The sequence below is a fragment of the Schistocerca piceifrons genome, chromosome 1, assembly GCF_021461385.2.
Source record: "Schistocerca piceifrons isolate TAMUIC-IGC-003096 chromosome 1, iqSchPice1.1, whole genome shotgun sequence".
Classification (NCBI taxonomy): domain Eukaryota; kingdom Metazoa; phylum Arthropoda; class Insecta; order Orthoptera; family Acrididae; genus Schistocerca; species Schistocerca piceifrons.
Window position 1 is genome coordinate 224,212,785 of NC_060138.1, and position 16,280 is coordinate 224,229,064.

Genomic DNA, 16,280 nt, shown 5'->3' on the forward strand with positions numbered 1-16,280 from the left:
CCAACTTTTCCATCTCATAATGTTCCTGTACATCCTTCCTTGAGTGTCTATATTACCTCAGAGACCACGCAAATAATCCATTAGTTAACCTTAACATTTGTAGAGGATAATACATTGGCATAACCACCAAGTTACCACTGAGAATGAGTTTCCAAAAAAAGACTACCCACATCCGTGACATGCAGTTTTTCTGTCAGTGGATGGGGTCTGGGTACCTGGTGCACCAGTTTGATAGTTCGGATTCCCTCTCCCAACATTATTAGTCAACACACAGACAAAACGAATTTTTTTTTTTCTTAACAATATTATGAAAAGGATACTCACTTTATAGCGAGGTGCTGTGTCGCACATAGGCACAACAAAAAGGCTGTCACAAATAGAGCTTTTGGTCAATAAGGCATTCGTCATATATATATATCTCACACACACACACACACACACACACACACACACACACACACACACACAAATGCAAATCACACACAAATGACTGCAGTCTCAGGCAACTGCAGCCACACTGTCAGTGTGTGTGAGTTGTGTTTGCATTAGTGTGTATTTGTGTGTGTGTGTGTGGTTGGCGAGGGGGGGGGCACTTCAGTTACATTATTCATTATCATTTGCATCCTTTTGTATATTATTTATGTAGCGCATAGAAACAGAGAAGTGAAAACATCGTTTACACTAGAATTCAAGCTCTTGTTGTTTCTCAAGTAAAAGTACACACACACACACACACACACACACACACACACACACACACACACACACACTCTCACTCTCTCTCTCTCTCTCTCTCTCTCTCTCTCTCTCTCTCTCACTCGAATGCACAAACCCATGATCATTGTGAGATATCTGTCTCTTTCTAGTCAAAAGTTTGCGTACTTTACATCCTTTCCATTTCATGGTCAACTACTAAATTACATCAGAAGCTAACTCAAAGATAAGATCTATAGGTAGCATATTTATCTGCCAACACCACATTTCGTGACACTTTATTACAACAAATCGTTCTAAAAGGTGTCCTTTTGAGAGATCTTTAACTTCACTGCATACCCAATGTTTTTATTGATTTCAATTCAGAACTTGACACACTTAATTTTTGTATGTGTTCAATCTGCGGCATTATAAGTTCACAAGATGAAGCAGTGAAGTTTCCGTGACATGACAGGTCTTGTGCTGTGATTGGCTACCAGAAGCAAACAGAGCAGCTACCATGCTGATTTAAGTTTTTTGTTAAAATGTTAGAAAATGTGATGTCAGTGGAAAAATGTTACCACCCATTATAAGCACTTCCTGCAGCAGCCTAAATAGGTAGTTACAACAGAGGAACGACTTCTTATCACCTATTAATTCATATTTTACTTACTGTAACTCACTTGTTTATATATCAAAGCAGTATGTCCCCCATTCTGTGTTACAAAAGGGTCTATGACTATTAACATTTGAGTGATTCAGTAGTTCTTTTTAAAGCTCATGTCCCAAATTTTTACCTAAAAATTCCACACTAAATTTATATTACGGCGTTTTCAGACTCACTGATATCCTGCAATTATTCAAAAGAAAATAAAACTCTCTCTAACTTGGGTACAATAGTCACTCAGTGAAACTTGCTAATAACAGTAACAGTACATTTTATGTTTCAATGTTCTAATGGACTCTAGTAAGACATTTACAAACTGATTCCAAAGGCAAATAGAGTTGCCTACGGCAAAACAAAAAACTATTTAAAACACTATCAAAACATTAATACCAACTTTTGATTAATCAAGCTTCAAAGCATTGTAGATAGAGAGACAGGGATTTTATAGCGAAGTTTCAGCCACTCTTTTCATTACCTTTTGATGTAAGCATCAGAACATGAAAATCACATGGAAGTTCGGGGATACACTTAGGCTCTGCTAGTTGAATCTTTGGAGGCTCATAGGAACTTTACTTTGTAGAAGCCATGCTCCCAAGCCCCTCCTACATAGAGCTAAGCAGCCTACCTGTTCGAAATATGTCATTCTATATCCCAACAGTCGCAAAAATATTGATTGCCATAATTTCTATAATACATTATTGACAAATATATAATAACACATACATTGAGGCGGCCAAAAGTCAGATCCTTCAGCTACAAGCTACACTTCAGTTAAAGTACATTTTACTCTAATGAATATTATGAAATTATATGGTACAAATGTAACTGTTTTGTGATTAAAATAGCAACTGAGGTAACTTTTATAGTTTGTCAAAAGGCTGTAGATTAAAGAAGTTGATGTTTGTTCATCTTTGCTTGACTACCATCTTTGGAATCAGTTGTGTACTGGAAAATGGGCTTCAGATACAAAACCTAGATTGTACAAAAACAATGTTCATCACTTAATTTGCCCTTTGTTAAAAAACATATGCTTACAATAATTATGCATGTAGCAGATAAAATCTATGATTGTGTATTGTTTCCATGTTTTCTTGAAATAAAAATATGATGATGTCAGCAGAACTGATGAGTGGTACTATTAATGTAGACCCCATAATTTCTGTGTACAGTAACAAATTAATTTTGAAAGTGAAATTTTATGAATCGATTGTGAAAAAAATAGCAATATTGTGTGATGATTGTTGCAGAGGAAGTGAATCATAGTAGCAGTCCTGCAAACAACGCAAGTGTGATCACACACACACTTCATGATCAACAGAATTGTGCAAGTGTAATCACACACACATTGCACGACCCTCAGAACAGTGCTAGTGTAATAACGCACACCCTTCATGCTGATGCAACAGGAACAATTACTTTACCAGCCCTCGAAGGACAGAGTACTTTGACACAGGTACAGTGAATTCAATCATAACTTGACTTAATTACTATATTTATTGTTTTTGAATAAACTATTACTGTTGTAACTGTTACTTTTGTACCTTTGTAATTAGTGCTAGCATAAGTAGTACTTAATGCATTGCAGTAACATTTGTTTGTTGCTTAACTCAGGTATGAAATTACTGGTAAACACACATCACAGCATCTTCATATGTGTAAATGTTTGCGTATGCTACAGAAGATACACCAAATACTGTTCATTCAGACCAAGTTAACTCTTGGTGTGGTGGCTGATGGAAGCAACAGTAAAAGGCCCCCCTGGTCGGAGTGGGTGGCATCAGAGCAGATGTCACGCCATGAAGCATAGCACGTCATCTCTTGCTGGTGGGCAAACACCAGCAGTCTCTAAGCAATCAAAGTCTAACTTCAATTCAAAGAAGCATCATCACCCACCCACCACCCCTCCCAACCCAGGCCACATCATGGGAGGAATACCAGGTTAAGGATGGCAGTGGAGCTTCTTCACCCCAGTACCTTGTATTACGAGGGTTGATGGGGAATATTTCTTGTGATGAAACCTCAGTTTTTTGTGGAGCATTTAGAGAACAGAATGCAGTCATGGTCAGTCTTGATCAAAAAAGCATGCTCTGCCCAGTCATGGGCTCATCTTGCCTATGCAAACTGGGGCGATGTTTCTGTTTCCATCACACCCCATAAGAGCTTTAATATGGTCCAGGGTATCATATTTCACAGGAACCTTCTTTTGCAGCCTGGCGACGAGCTGCGCACAAATTTAGAGCCGCAAGGTGTCCAATTTGTCTGGTGCGTCCACTAGGGTCTGAGGGATAATCAGATTGCCACCGGTGCCTTCACCTTGGCCTTCGAGGGTGACACATTTCCCGAGAAGGTCTAAGTTATGGTCTACCGCTGTGACGTAAAGCCATATATCCCTCCCCCGATGCGGTGTTTTAAGTGCTTTCAGTTCAGCCATATGTCTTCCCGCTGTACTTACAGTGTCACCTGTCGGGATTGTGGACGTCCTTCACATCCCAATACTCCCTGTGCCCCGCCTCCCATCTGTGTCAACTACGGGGAGCACAATTCGCCTTGTGCTCGGCAGACTGCGGGATTCTCCAGAAAGAAACAAAAATAATGGCATACAAGACCCTGGACTGACTGACCTACACTAAGGCTAAGAGAAAATATGGGAGGCTACATCCTGTGCATATGACATCAACCTATGCCGCTGCTACGACAGCGGTTCTACTATTTTCCGTTCCGCCACGTACCATTGGCTCTCAGAGCTGTAGGACTCCACCTGCCCCCTTGATGGTGGGGGGCACTTCCCTCCCTGTTGCTCCTCCATAACCTACTTCAGGGGCAACACTCCCACCCTCAACCATCGGGGACACGAGTCCCCACTTCTCAGCCAGGGAAACACAAGTCGTCTTCTGCTCCTTCATCAGGAAGGGACCCCATGGGTCATTCTCTTCCCTGGTTCCTACCAAAGACAAAGCTGACACCTGCCAGTGGCTGAAGCAACAACAGGCAGCTTGTTGTAGGGCTTCACGGTCCTCCTCAGTCCTTGAGACTGAATATGTGACGCCCTCCCACCCGGAACAAATCTAAGGAGTAGCGAGAGAAACAAAAAGAGAAAGACCCTCAAGAACCTAGGCACTGTGCTGGCACCCACACCGCCACTACCTACAAGCTCTGTGTCTGAGGATGAGGTGGAGATTCTGGCGCTGCTGAGGACATGATCTCACTGGGCCCTCGTACACAATGATGGATGTTGATCGCACAGGTACTCATCTGGTGGCAGCAGGTGCCCCTTAGGCATAGACTGCCTCATTGAGTGTTTCATGCCTTCCTGGTCTCACGATCATGCAATCCTCCAGTGGAATTGCCACGCTTTTTTCCGCTACCTGGCTGAACTACGGCATCTGTTAAGCTTTACACCTGCTTTCTGCATTGCGCTCCAGGAAACCTGGTTCCCTCCAGTGTGGCCCTCTGCGGCTATAAGGGATATTACAGGAACTGTAACGACTGTAATAGAGTGTCAAGTGGAGTTTCCGTCTATGTCCTGAACTCAGTATGTAGAGAACCCGTGCCCCTTCAAACCCCTCTTGAAGCTGTGGCTGTAAGGATAAGGACGACACAGGAAATAACTGTCTGCAATGTATATCTTCCTCCAGATGGCGCAGTACCCCTGAACGTATCGTCTGCACTTATTGATCAACTCCCTAAACCTTTCCTACTTTTGGGCGATTGTAACGAGCATAACCTCTTGTTGGGTAGCACCATGCTTACTGGAAGAGGTAGGGTGGTCAAAAATTTACTGTTGATGTCTCGGTTTGCAGCCCTGGCCTTCTCTCATCTATCCACTGGACACCACATGACGACCTGTGTGGTAGTGACCACTTCCTCATCTTCCTGTCACTCCCCCGGCATCATGCCCACGAATGCCTACTCAGGTGGGCTGTAAACAATGCAGACTGGGAAGCCTTCACCTCTGCTGTCAACGCTGAATCTCCCTCACATGGTGCCATGTTGTCGTTGAGCATGTCACTAATGATCCATCATTCTTTAGGGTGCTTCCGGCGAAATTCAGTCCCTTGGTGGTCGCCAGAAGTCACTAAGGCAATTAAAGGGCGTTGTCGAGCTCTACAGTGACATAAGCAGCTCTGTGCTCGCTTTCGCCAGCTTATAAAAAGACGGAAACAGGAGTATTGGGAGAGGTAAGTCTCAACCATTGTGTTCCATACATCACCCTCACAAGTCTGGATGAAGATCAGACGTCTTTTTGGGTACCAGGCCCCAACAGGTGTCCCTGGTATCAATGGCGTGTTATCTACCAATGCAAACGCAATCACCAAGCACTTTCCTGAGCACAATGCTTGAGGCTCTGCATCAGGGAATACCCCCACAGCTTTTCGCACCCTCAAACGACGGTTGGAAAGAAAAAAGTCATCTCGTTCACTACATGCCACAGTGAACCCTTTAATGCCTCATTTACAGAGTGTGAGCTCCTCAGTGTCCTTGCACATTGCCCCTACACAGCTCCTGGGCTGGATGAGACCCATAGTCGGATGATTAAACTTCTCTCATCTGACAACAAATGACATCTCCTCGTCTTCAACTGGATCTGGTGTGGTGGCGTCTTTCCATCGCAATGCCGAGTGAACACCATCATTCCGGTGCTCGAACCCGGTCAAAACCCACTCGATGTGGATAGCTACCAGCCCATCAGCCTTATCAACTTTCCTTGTAAGCTGCTGAAACGCATGGTGTGTTGGCTGTTGGATTGGGTCCTGGAGTCACGTGGACTACTGGCTCCATGCCAGGGCGGCTTCTGCCAGGGTAGCTCTACCACTGATAATCTTGTGTCCCTCAAGTCTGCCATCTGAACAGCCTTTTCCAGACACCAAGAATTGGTTGCTGTCTTTTTCTACTTATGTAACGCATGTGACACGACCTGGCGACATCATATCTGTGCCACATTGTATGAGTAGGGTCTCTGGGGCCTGCTTCTGATTTTTATCCAAAATGTCCTGTCGCTCCGTACTAGCTGTGTCCAAATCGGTGCCTCCAATAGTTCCCCCCGTATTCAGGAGAATGGTGTTCTGCAGGGCTTCATATTGAGTGCGTCTCTATTTTTAGTGGCTATTAACAGTTTAGCAACGGCTCTCGGACCGTCAGTCTTACCTTCACTGTATGCGGATGACTTCTGCATTTTGCACTGCTCCTCCAGTATTGGTGTTGCCAAGCAGCGCCTACAGGGAGCCATCCACAAGGCGCAGTCAAGGGCTCTAGTCCACGGCATCCAATTTTCAGCAACGAAGTCGTGTGTCATGCATTTCTGTCGGCAGCACACCGTTCATCCAGAACCAAAACTTTACCTTAATGACGATCCACTCACTGTAGTGGAGGCATATCGATTCTTAGGACTGGTTTTCAACGCCCGATTGACTTGGCTACCTAACTTTCTCCAGCTTAAGTGGAAGTGGTGGCAGCACCTCAATGCCCTCCGCTGCCTGAGCAACACCAACTGGGATGCAGATTGCTCGACAGAGCCCTTGTTCAATTCTGCCTTGACTATGGGAGTCTGGTTTATGGTGTGGCAGTCCTCAGCATTGCATTTACTTGACCCATTGGACCACTGTGGCGTTCGCCTAGCAACGGGAGCTTTTAGAACGAGTCCGGCGACCAGTGTCCTGGTGGCGGCTGGAGTCCCTCCATTGAAGGTTAGGCATGCACAACTGCTCGCCAGTTACATTGCACACGTCCGTAGTTCTATTGCGCATCCGAATTACTGTCTCCTTTTCCCAACCACAGTGATTCATCTCCCGCTTCGGGGGCCAGGTCAGGACTTAAGATTCCAGTTAATGTCTGGTCCCACCTTTCTGAACTGGAGTTCTTCCATTACACCTCTCCTTGAGGTCCATTGACGTACACCGCCATGGTGTACAACTAGGCCGCAGATTCTTCTGGACCTTCCGCATGGCCCTAAGGACTCAGTTAACCCTGCGGCTCTCCGCTATCAGTTCCTCTCAATTCTCGACACGTGCCGGGACCATGAAGTGGTTTACACTGATGGCTTGATGGCCGATGGTCACGTAGGCTTTGCGTATGGAGAACATATTAAACAGCACTCCTTGCCAGATGGCTGCAGTGTTTCCACTGCAGAGTTGGCAGCCCTATCTTGTGCTCTTTAGCATGTCGGCTCGTGCTTAGACCAGTGCTAACCTCGCCATCCTTTGGTAGTGTCCATTCAGGAGTCAATCTATGTCCTGGAATGGTCCCGTCATTCAGTGGTGTTTGTGTGGATCCCAGGCCACATCGGAATCCCAGGAAATGAACTTGCCGACAGGCTGGCCAAACAAGCTAAGCGGAAATCACTTCTGGAGATGGACATCTCTGCAACTGACCTGTGTTCTGTCTTATGCTGCAGTGTTTTTTCGCTTTGGGAGATGGAATGGCATAACAGTACGTACAACAAACTGCATGTCATTAAGGAGACTACGAATGTGTGGAAGTCTTCCATGCGGTCCTCCCACAGGAAATCATTTGTTTTCTGCCGGCTCCCTATTGGCCATATGTGGTTAACGCATGGTTACCTCCTCTGTTGCGAGGACCCACCTTGGTATCTCTGTGGCTCACAAATGACAGTCTTGCACCTCATGCTAGGCAGCCCATGTTTAGCCGACAGTCTTCCACCTCATGCTGGACTGCCCATGTTTAGCCGCCCCCAGCAACCTACCTTCGGTGTTGGGCGACAGTGCCTCAACAGCAGCTTTAGTTTTATGTTTTATTCGTGAGGATGGGTTTTATCATTTGATCTAAGATTTAGCACATGTCCTTTGTCCCCTTTTAGGGTGGAGGTTTTGATGTGTTGCAGAGTGGCTGGCTTCTCCTTTTTATTTTCATGGTCAGCCAGCCAGCCATGGTAATCTGCTCTCTTGATTTGATCTCTTCTATATGTTTCGTGCATCTCTCTGTGGTTTTCTTGTCTGAGTTTGTCCATTTTAGTGTTTGTTGCCCTTTTGTCATTTTTGTGTTTTTCTCCTTTCTTCAAGCAGTGTTTGGTATGTCTCGGTTATTTTACTCCCACCTTTGTGGAATTTTGAAGACAAGGGTGCGTGCACAAATGCCGAAGGGAAGGGAAAGCCATTCCAAATTCTGGACCATGGAAGATGTATGAAATGAGTCAGGAGTAACAAGTTTTGTAGCTTAAGTTTTGGGAAATAAATAGAAAATAAAATATGCAGAAAAAGGGCTAAGGGACCATAGAGTTAAAAAAAAATTGGCCTAGTGCGAGTGGGACTGCGAGTTCTGTAAAAACTTAATTATGTGTATATGTAGTTCATCCAGCCTTGTAATCTAGAATCTCAATAATTTTTGCCTCTTATTGATATCAATACTGGCAAGATGTTGGTTCTAGGAATTCCAGGACCACATCAAAATCTCTACAGTAGTTCCTCAGAGCAGCCCGGACGTACGAACAGAAACGAGTAGGGAACGTCAGTTTATATATGTAGAGAGAGAAAATTTAATAAGATTTTATTCCCCCTACTTTCTAAAACATGACTACAACTTAAATTTTAAGTTCACATGCAGCAATGTTTGAGTACTATGCTTTTGACAGATTATGAATGCGATGTATGTTCAAATGGCAGAAAGATATTTTTTATTTGATATAGTTCACTTTAACAAGTTTCAGATATTTTACTTTACTTTACTTGTAATGTGAAGCCTTGTTTCTTGCCAAATTTCAAAATTCTAGGTCAATGGGACGTACCCTATAAGTTTTGATGAGTGAGTTTGAACCAGATCCGCCGATTGCGTTGACTTAGAAGCTTAAATTTTTTACATTGCCAGCAGAGAATAGACCTTAATATGTGATATAAATGTGAACTGGATAGACTAGCATATTCCAAAGAAAATTTGTCTTAATAGACGGACAGACAGACGGATAAAAAATAACAAATTTTTCAGATTTTTTTCCTGTACTTACACTCTGAAACCATGCTTCTTGCCAAATTTAATGATAGTATGTTAACTAGAAGCACCCTATAGGTTTTGATGAGTGAGTGACATAAATGGCTGAATCTTCTGATTGCACTGACTTAGAAGCTTAAATTTTTTTTTTTTTTTTTCAAGGGCCATAGGAATTGATATGTGACATAAATGTGAACTTACACCAACCTGTTCCATATGAAAAGGATCATAACAGTCTGACAACAAAGTGATCCTGTAAGGGTTTTGTTTTTACAGATTGAGGCAAGAAACCCAAAACAATAAAAAATAAATGAAGAAGAAAATTGGGGATCAAGGACTGCATAAATTGATGCAGCTCTGCAGATTAGTGTGCCCTGTGCAAGCCTTTTCGTCTCTGTATAACTACTTCAATCTAGATCACTTAAATTTGCTAACTGCAGTCAATCTGTGGTCTCCCTCCACAATTTTCATCCTCCACACCTCTCTTCGTAATCAAATTAACTATTCGTTGATGCCTCAGTGTCTGTGTCCTATCAATCAAACCCTTCTTTCAGCTGAGTTGGACCATAAATTTCTGTTTTTCCCACTAGATTCACTACCTCTTAATAAATTATTCAATCAAATCATCGTATCATACAGCACTCTTCCATAGCACCACATCTCAAAAAGCTTCTATACATTCTTATGTATACTGTTTATCATCCATGTTCACTTCTGTAAGTTGCTAGACTCAAGAAAATACTTTCAGAAAAGACTTTGGAAAACTTAAATTTATATTCAATGTCAAAATATTTCCCTTTTACAGAAATTCTTTTGTTTTTATTGCAAGTCTGCATTTTATATCCACCTTACTTCTGCAGTTGTCAGTTATTTTAATCCCCAGATAATAAACCCATGTAGTACTTTTAGTGTCTTATTTACTGGTTGGTCTAATTCCCTGTTTTAATTTGACTATATTCTATTACTCTTTTTTTCCATCTTATAACCTCGTTTCAAGGCACTGTCCTTTCTGTTCAGTTGATCTTCCGAGTACTTTCCTGTGACTGATAGAATTGCAATGTCATTTGCAAACCTGTGAAGTTTTTATTTCTTCTCCTTAAAACTTAATTTCCTTTCCGAATGTCTTCTTTGTTACTTTTACAGCTTGCTTAGTATACAGATTGAATGTGCAGTTATAAAGTTTTAAGGTTTCCTCCATGTGTATTAATTGAGAGGAGCATATCATAGAACTACTGAAGTATCCAAACAAATCTTTATTTATTCATAAGAATAATCTGTTTAAAGATTTAAAATCACTTGCAATGGTTCAGAAAATTGTCATTTTCAGGATCACACATTTTTGATAACTTGCTTGTGCAGCCATAAAAAGTTTAGAGACAAAGTGCAGTTCAATAGGATCCTAAAGGAAGTATTGCTAACCAACTCTTTATATTCTAGATCCAAATTTCTTTTAGTACCAGTTGGTGTATATGTTACTGACATTGTGTGAAATCTGGCATTTTTTTATACATTGCCTAGGCCTGTATACTTTGCCAGATTGTCTGCTGGCAGAGTATGTAATATGCCTAATCCCACCATTTTTGCCTCACTACCACAGTTTACCATGGCATTCAGGTCATTGTTTAATGGTTGCGAAGACAGCTTATTGTACAATGTTCAACTATCACACAATGCATATCACCACAATAGTTCACCCACCTATATCATCCAGCTGAAGTTTGACAGATGCTCTCCCATCATCTTTTCCGGTTCGTGTATCAGCACTTCGGAAGGCAGTGTAGTGCCAAGACAAGAATCGTGCAATGCTGACATGCAGTGATGGTTCTGTGATGAATTATCTCAACTAAGAGCAGATGCTGTCAAAAAAAGTGTGTTTTCCTAACCAAAACCAGTAACCAAAAGTTAGTCAGTGATATGAAAAAGGTTGAGACGACCATGAAGAAGGAACCACAGGACTACTGGCTGCTAAAACACTATGACTTAATGATGATCGAGAATAGGACCATGTTGATCTATCCTGTTAAAGAAGGTAAGAGTGCTATTCAATTTTACGTCGTGGACTCAGAGTTATTTGACGTGCTCCAAGACCCATTTGGCTATTGGTCATGCAAGGCATGACAGGATGTTGAAAGAACTTTCACCCAAGTATAAGAACATTACACATCATGACACCAAGCTGGACATTCACCTTTTTAAGCCCTACCAGGAGAAACAAAAGATGTTAAAAAAAAGGTGTTGTGGTTCTTTCGAAATTCAATTCCTGTTCTCAGGTTGATCTCATTGATTTCCGTTCCATCCTGATAGAGTGTACAAGTTTATAATGGTCTGCCAAGATCATATCAACAACTTCGTAGTTATCAGGACTCTGAAGAAATGCATGAGAACAGAAGAAGAAGCCTTCAACCTCAGTGACATATTCACATCACTTGATGCTCCAACAATTCTATTGTCCAATAATGGCAGGGAATTCGCAAACAATGTAGTAAGCAGCCTAAAGGAGTTTTGGCCCACCTTGAAGATCACCTACGGTAAGCCACACCACTCATCACAAAAACAGCAGTGTCGAAAGAGCAAATCAGGACATTGAAGATCTGCTGTGTGCTTGGATACAAGACAAAAAAAGTAACTGCTGGAGTGATGGTCTGTGGTTTGTCCTCCTTATGAAAAACAGAGCCTTTCATTTTGAAATTAACAGGTCATCAGCTCTGTTCAGCTGCAAAGCTAGAGTAGGTCTCTCTTTTTCCGTGACATTGAGACTTATGAAGAACTGGAAAAAATAACAGGGAGCGTAAAACAGTAAAACAGTAGAAAGAAAAACGAGATTAATAAATGCAGGTGGCACATCTCCCTGCAGAAAACAAATGAGTGTGCATTTATTGATGGACGAAACCAAAACAGTGATGAACCCCCAGTTATTAGAGAGCTTTCCATTTCTATGGTTAACGAAAATCATTCTTTTTCTGATATGTTGCATCTCCTGAAAAGAAACCAGTGGTACTCATACATGTCACAAATGTGTGGCCAAAAGGTTCATGCTATCTGTGGACCTTATTGTAAAGACAATGACTGCGATGAAGTAGAAGGTCATGGGGTTAGCATTTTGTGCAGTGTTTGCTTCAATGTGGAGAAAGCTATCAAAGGTAAAATTGAATCGAAATTGAACCTTGAGATTCAAGCAAAAAAAATGAAAAGGGATTCTCACAGAAAAAATTCCTCCTGTGCCTTTGGGTGCCATAGTGCCGTTTCATGTTCCTGACATCAACAAAGGATAGGGTGACTCGCACAATCTATTGGCAGTTGTTATGAACGTGACAGAAGATGGTTTTTACTGACTTTGAACTGCAGAAGAAATCTTGAAGCTGCTCTGCACAAGATCAGAATTCACCCTGTGTCCAAAGAACTTAATGAAGACATTCCTGACCCCGAAATACTTCTCTGATCTGCAGCTACTTCTCAGTCCACAGCAATCGGCAAAGGACTCATCAGGGGTATGTGCAAAATGTATGTACAAGAGCTTGCCTCTTTTTGTTTTGTGATAAAGAAAAGTGAGTAGTTAATGTAACAGGTACTTCAATCTCAGTTCTGCTTTCATTGTTTTCTGGTAAAAATATATTGTGCTTTATTTTGTAGTTTTGTTCTCTGTTTCAAATGTTTATTAATTGAAAGATACTTCTCATCCTGTGTGAATTTAACACTTTATGTAAATGATACTAGTCACTTTGTATAATACATAGGAAAAGTATGTAACATTTTCCCAAAAAACTTATGTTTCATAGTTTGTGTAAAACCATCAGGCATTCTATACATTACTTAGGGAGTCTGTAGAATACCAGACTCTCGCACAATGCTGGTAAAGTATAATAGCAAATAACTTGGTGTGTAAAATCTCTTCAGTGCAGTAATGTGGTCAACACAAATAAGTATTACAAACATCTTTCTTCTTTATTATACATGGCTATAATAGCCTAAGAATTATCTCTTGTACCTCATTGTGTATACAGTACATGTAAAGTAAAGTAAAGGAAAGGCAAGGCAACCATTCGCCTTTAGCTGACTGATGTGTGGTTCATAGACAGACATAAAAGAAACATGGTATTAACTAGCTTTCGAGCCCTGGGTCTTCTTCCAGCAAAAAGTACACGCATAAACATACAGATCCCCAAACACACACTACAGCCACAGATGTCTACATTTGGGTTTTGGTGTGGTTGTGTGGAGTGCTAATTCTCATGAATTGTCAAAATATTTGTAAAAAATTGTCTCTAAGCAATTCCAGTTGACAGGATAAATGATTGTTAGAGCACAAAATCCATGTGTATTGGACTTCATCCATGAAGTGAAATGAAGTATTGTATGTAGTAAATATTTTTAAAAATCTGTCGGTATCTGAAAATAAAGGCAAATTTCCTGTTTAGTATTGTGATAAATAGTGTAGTTAAGATCTGTATTTCACATCGTTTTTAAAATTGCAATCACAACTTTAGTAGTGGAACAGGCTGCAGTTCACAGATTGCATAAAAAATATTGATATCTTGATTTTTTTGAAAATGTTGCATCTCCCACTTTAGATTCAGGAAGCCAGAATCACCATTGATAAATCACCATTGCCACATCACCATTGCCACAATATAAGTCATACTTGCATTCAATTCCCATGAAATGGATTTTGATTTTTACTTTAGGGGATTAGACAGCAAGCTAAGCTACTCTCATATTTGACCTCATATTAAGTTGGGTTGGGTTGTTTGGGGGAGGAGACCAAACAGCGAGGTCATCGGTCTCATCGGATTAGGGAAGGACGGAGAAGGAAGTCAGCCATGCCCTTTCAAAGGAACCATCCCGGCATTTGCCTGGAGCGATTTACGGAAATCACGGAAAACCTAAATCAGGATGGCCGGACGTGGGATTGAACCGTCTCATATTAAGTGCAGTGTGGTGTGCTTTGAAACTGTTTGCCTATATCACTGCAACAGCAAATTCAAGGAAATAACTCACTAAAAGCTGTTACTGAAATCTTTTAGACAGTTTCAGGCCACAATCTGGGTAATGTAAAAATAGATATTCAGGGTGATTATAATTAAAGTTAAACTTTCAAAGTGCTGTAGAAATAACACCACTGGTCAGAATGACATCAAATTCAACGGAATATTATCAAAGAGGGGGGAAAACATATGGCAGAAGAAAAAAAATAGTGTGAAAATTGATCAATAGATGGCGCTGTGTGTGTCGGAATACATAAATGAAAACACCTGTCATGCACACGACCCATTGAAGTTGGTATAAACATGCTGGGTACACAGCTTTTCCTCCTTTTGCATCTGCAACGTTTGCCATGACTTCCACAATGCAGAATCACACTCTGCTTGCAAAGCTGTATTACAAGAATGATGACTGTGGACATGTCGCTTTGCAGAAGTTTCAGACACTGAAGGGTTTGAAAAAAGGTGTTGGTCCGATGACTGCCGTGGGTCTGGAGAAAGTGATTCGGAAATTTGAAAAGATGTTCTTTTGGTATGCAACCTGGTAGAGGTGAGGAAAGGAATTGATTTGACATCGGTAGAATGTGGCCACAGCAATGCAGGAGGAGATGATTGGTTGTGTGCAAATGTGTAGTCCGTGGAGCATTGCCCGAACATTGGACGTACCCATAGGCATGGTGCATAAAATTTTACAAAAAACCCTTCTTTGTTATACAGGGTGATTCAAAAAGAATACCACAACTTTAAAAATGTGTATTTAATGAAAGAAACATAATATAACCTTCTGTTATACATCATTACCAAGAGTATTTAAAAAGGTTTTTTTTCACTCAAAAACAAGTTCAGAGATGTTCAATATGGCCCCCTCCAGACACACGAGCAATATCAACCCGATACTCCAACTCGTTCCACACTCTCTGTAGCATATCAGGCGTAACAGTTTGGATAGCTGCTGTTATTTCTCGTTTCAAATCATCAATGGTGGCTGGGAGAGGTGGCCGAAACACCATATCCTTAACATACCCCCATAAGAAAAAATCGCAGGGGGTAAGATCAGGGCTTCTTGGAGGCCAGTGATGAAGTGCTCTGTCACGGGCTGCCTGGCGGCCGATCCATCGCCTCGGGTAGTTAACATTTCATAACTAACCTTTTTCGTAGGACTCTCCATACAGTTGATTGTGGAATTTGCAGCTCTCTGCTAGCTCTGCGAGTCGATTTTCCTTGGCTGCGAACAAATGCTTGCTGGATGCGTGCTACATTTTCATCACTCGTTCTCGGCCGTCCAGAACTTTTCCCTTTGCACAAACACCCATTCTCTGTAAACTGTTTATACCAACGTTTAATACACCACCTATCAGGAGGTTTAACACCATACTTCGTTCGAAATGCACGCTGAACAACTGTCGTCGATTCACTTCTGCCGTACTCAATAACACAAAAAGCTTTCTGTTGAGCGGTCGCCATCTTATCATCAACTGACGCAGACGCCTAGTCAACAGCGCCTCAAGCGAACAAATGTTCAACTAAATGAAACTTTATAGCTTCCTTAATTCGCCGACAGATAGTGCTTAGCTCTGCCTTTTGTCGTTGCAGAGTTTTAAATTCCTAAAGTTGTGGTATTCTTTTTGAATCACCCTGTACATTCAAAATTACCCATGTGCGCGAGTTGCTTCCTGTTGACCTGCCAGCAAGAGAGACCTTTGCTTTAGAATTTCTTGCTCACATGGAAGTGGACAATGATTGGCCATGGAAGATTTTGTGGACAGACGAAGCACAATTCCATCTGACAGGATATGTCAATACACAGAATTATAGAATATGGGCAACGGAAAATCCACACGCAAATCAACCAGTACCACTTCATCCTGAAAAGGTCACTGTGTGGTGAGGGTCTGTGGTACCATTTATCATAGGGCCATCTTTTTTTCGAAGAGACAGGTGCTTCCGGTCCTGTTGCCTGTACCGTCACTGGTAAGCGCTATAAGTGTCTTTTACACAATCAC

The 16,280-nt window shown here is 41.7% G+C and overlaps 1 protein-coding gene across 1 annotated transcript in view; it reads left to right on the forward strand.

Moving 5' to 3' along the window:
• LOC124792233 (zinc finger protein 236-like) overlaps window positions 1-16,280 on the forward strand; it is a 231,929-nt gene that overhangs the window by 145,726 nt on the left and 69,923 nt on the right. Inside the window, exon 19 of the mRNA XM_047257923.1 lies at window positions 2,608-2,813. Within this exon, the coding sequence (XP_047113879.1) occupies window positions 2,608-2,813 (206 nt within the window). The remainder of the gene's footprint in view (window positions 1-2,607; window positions 2,814-16,280) is intronic.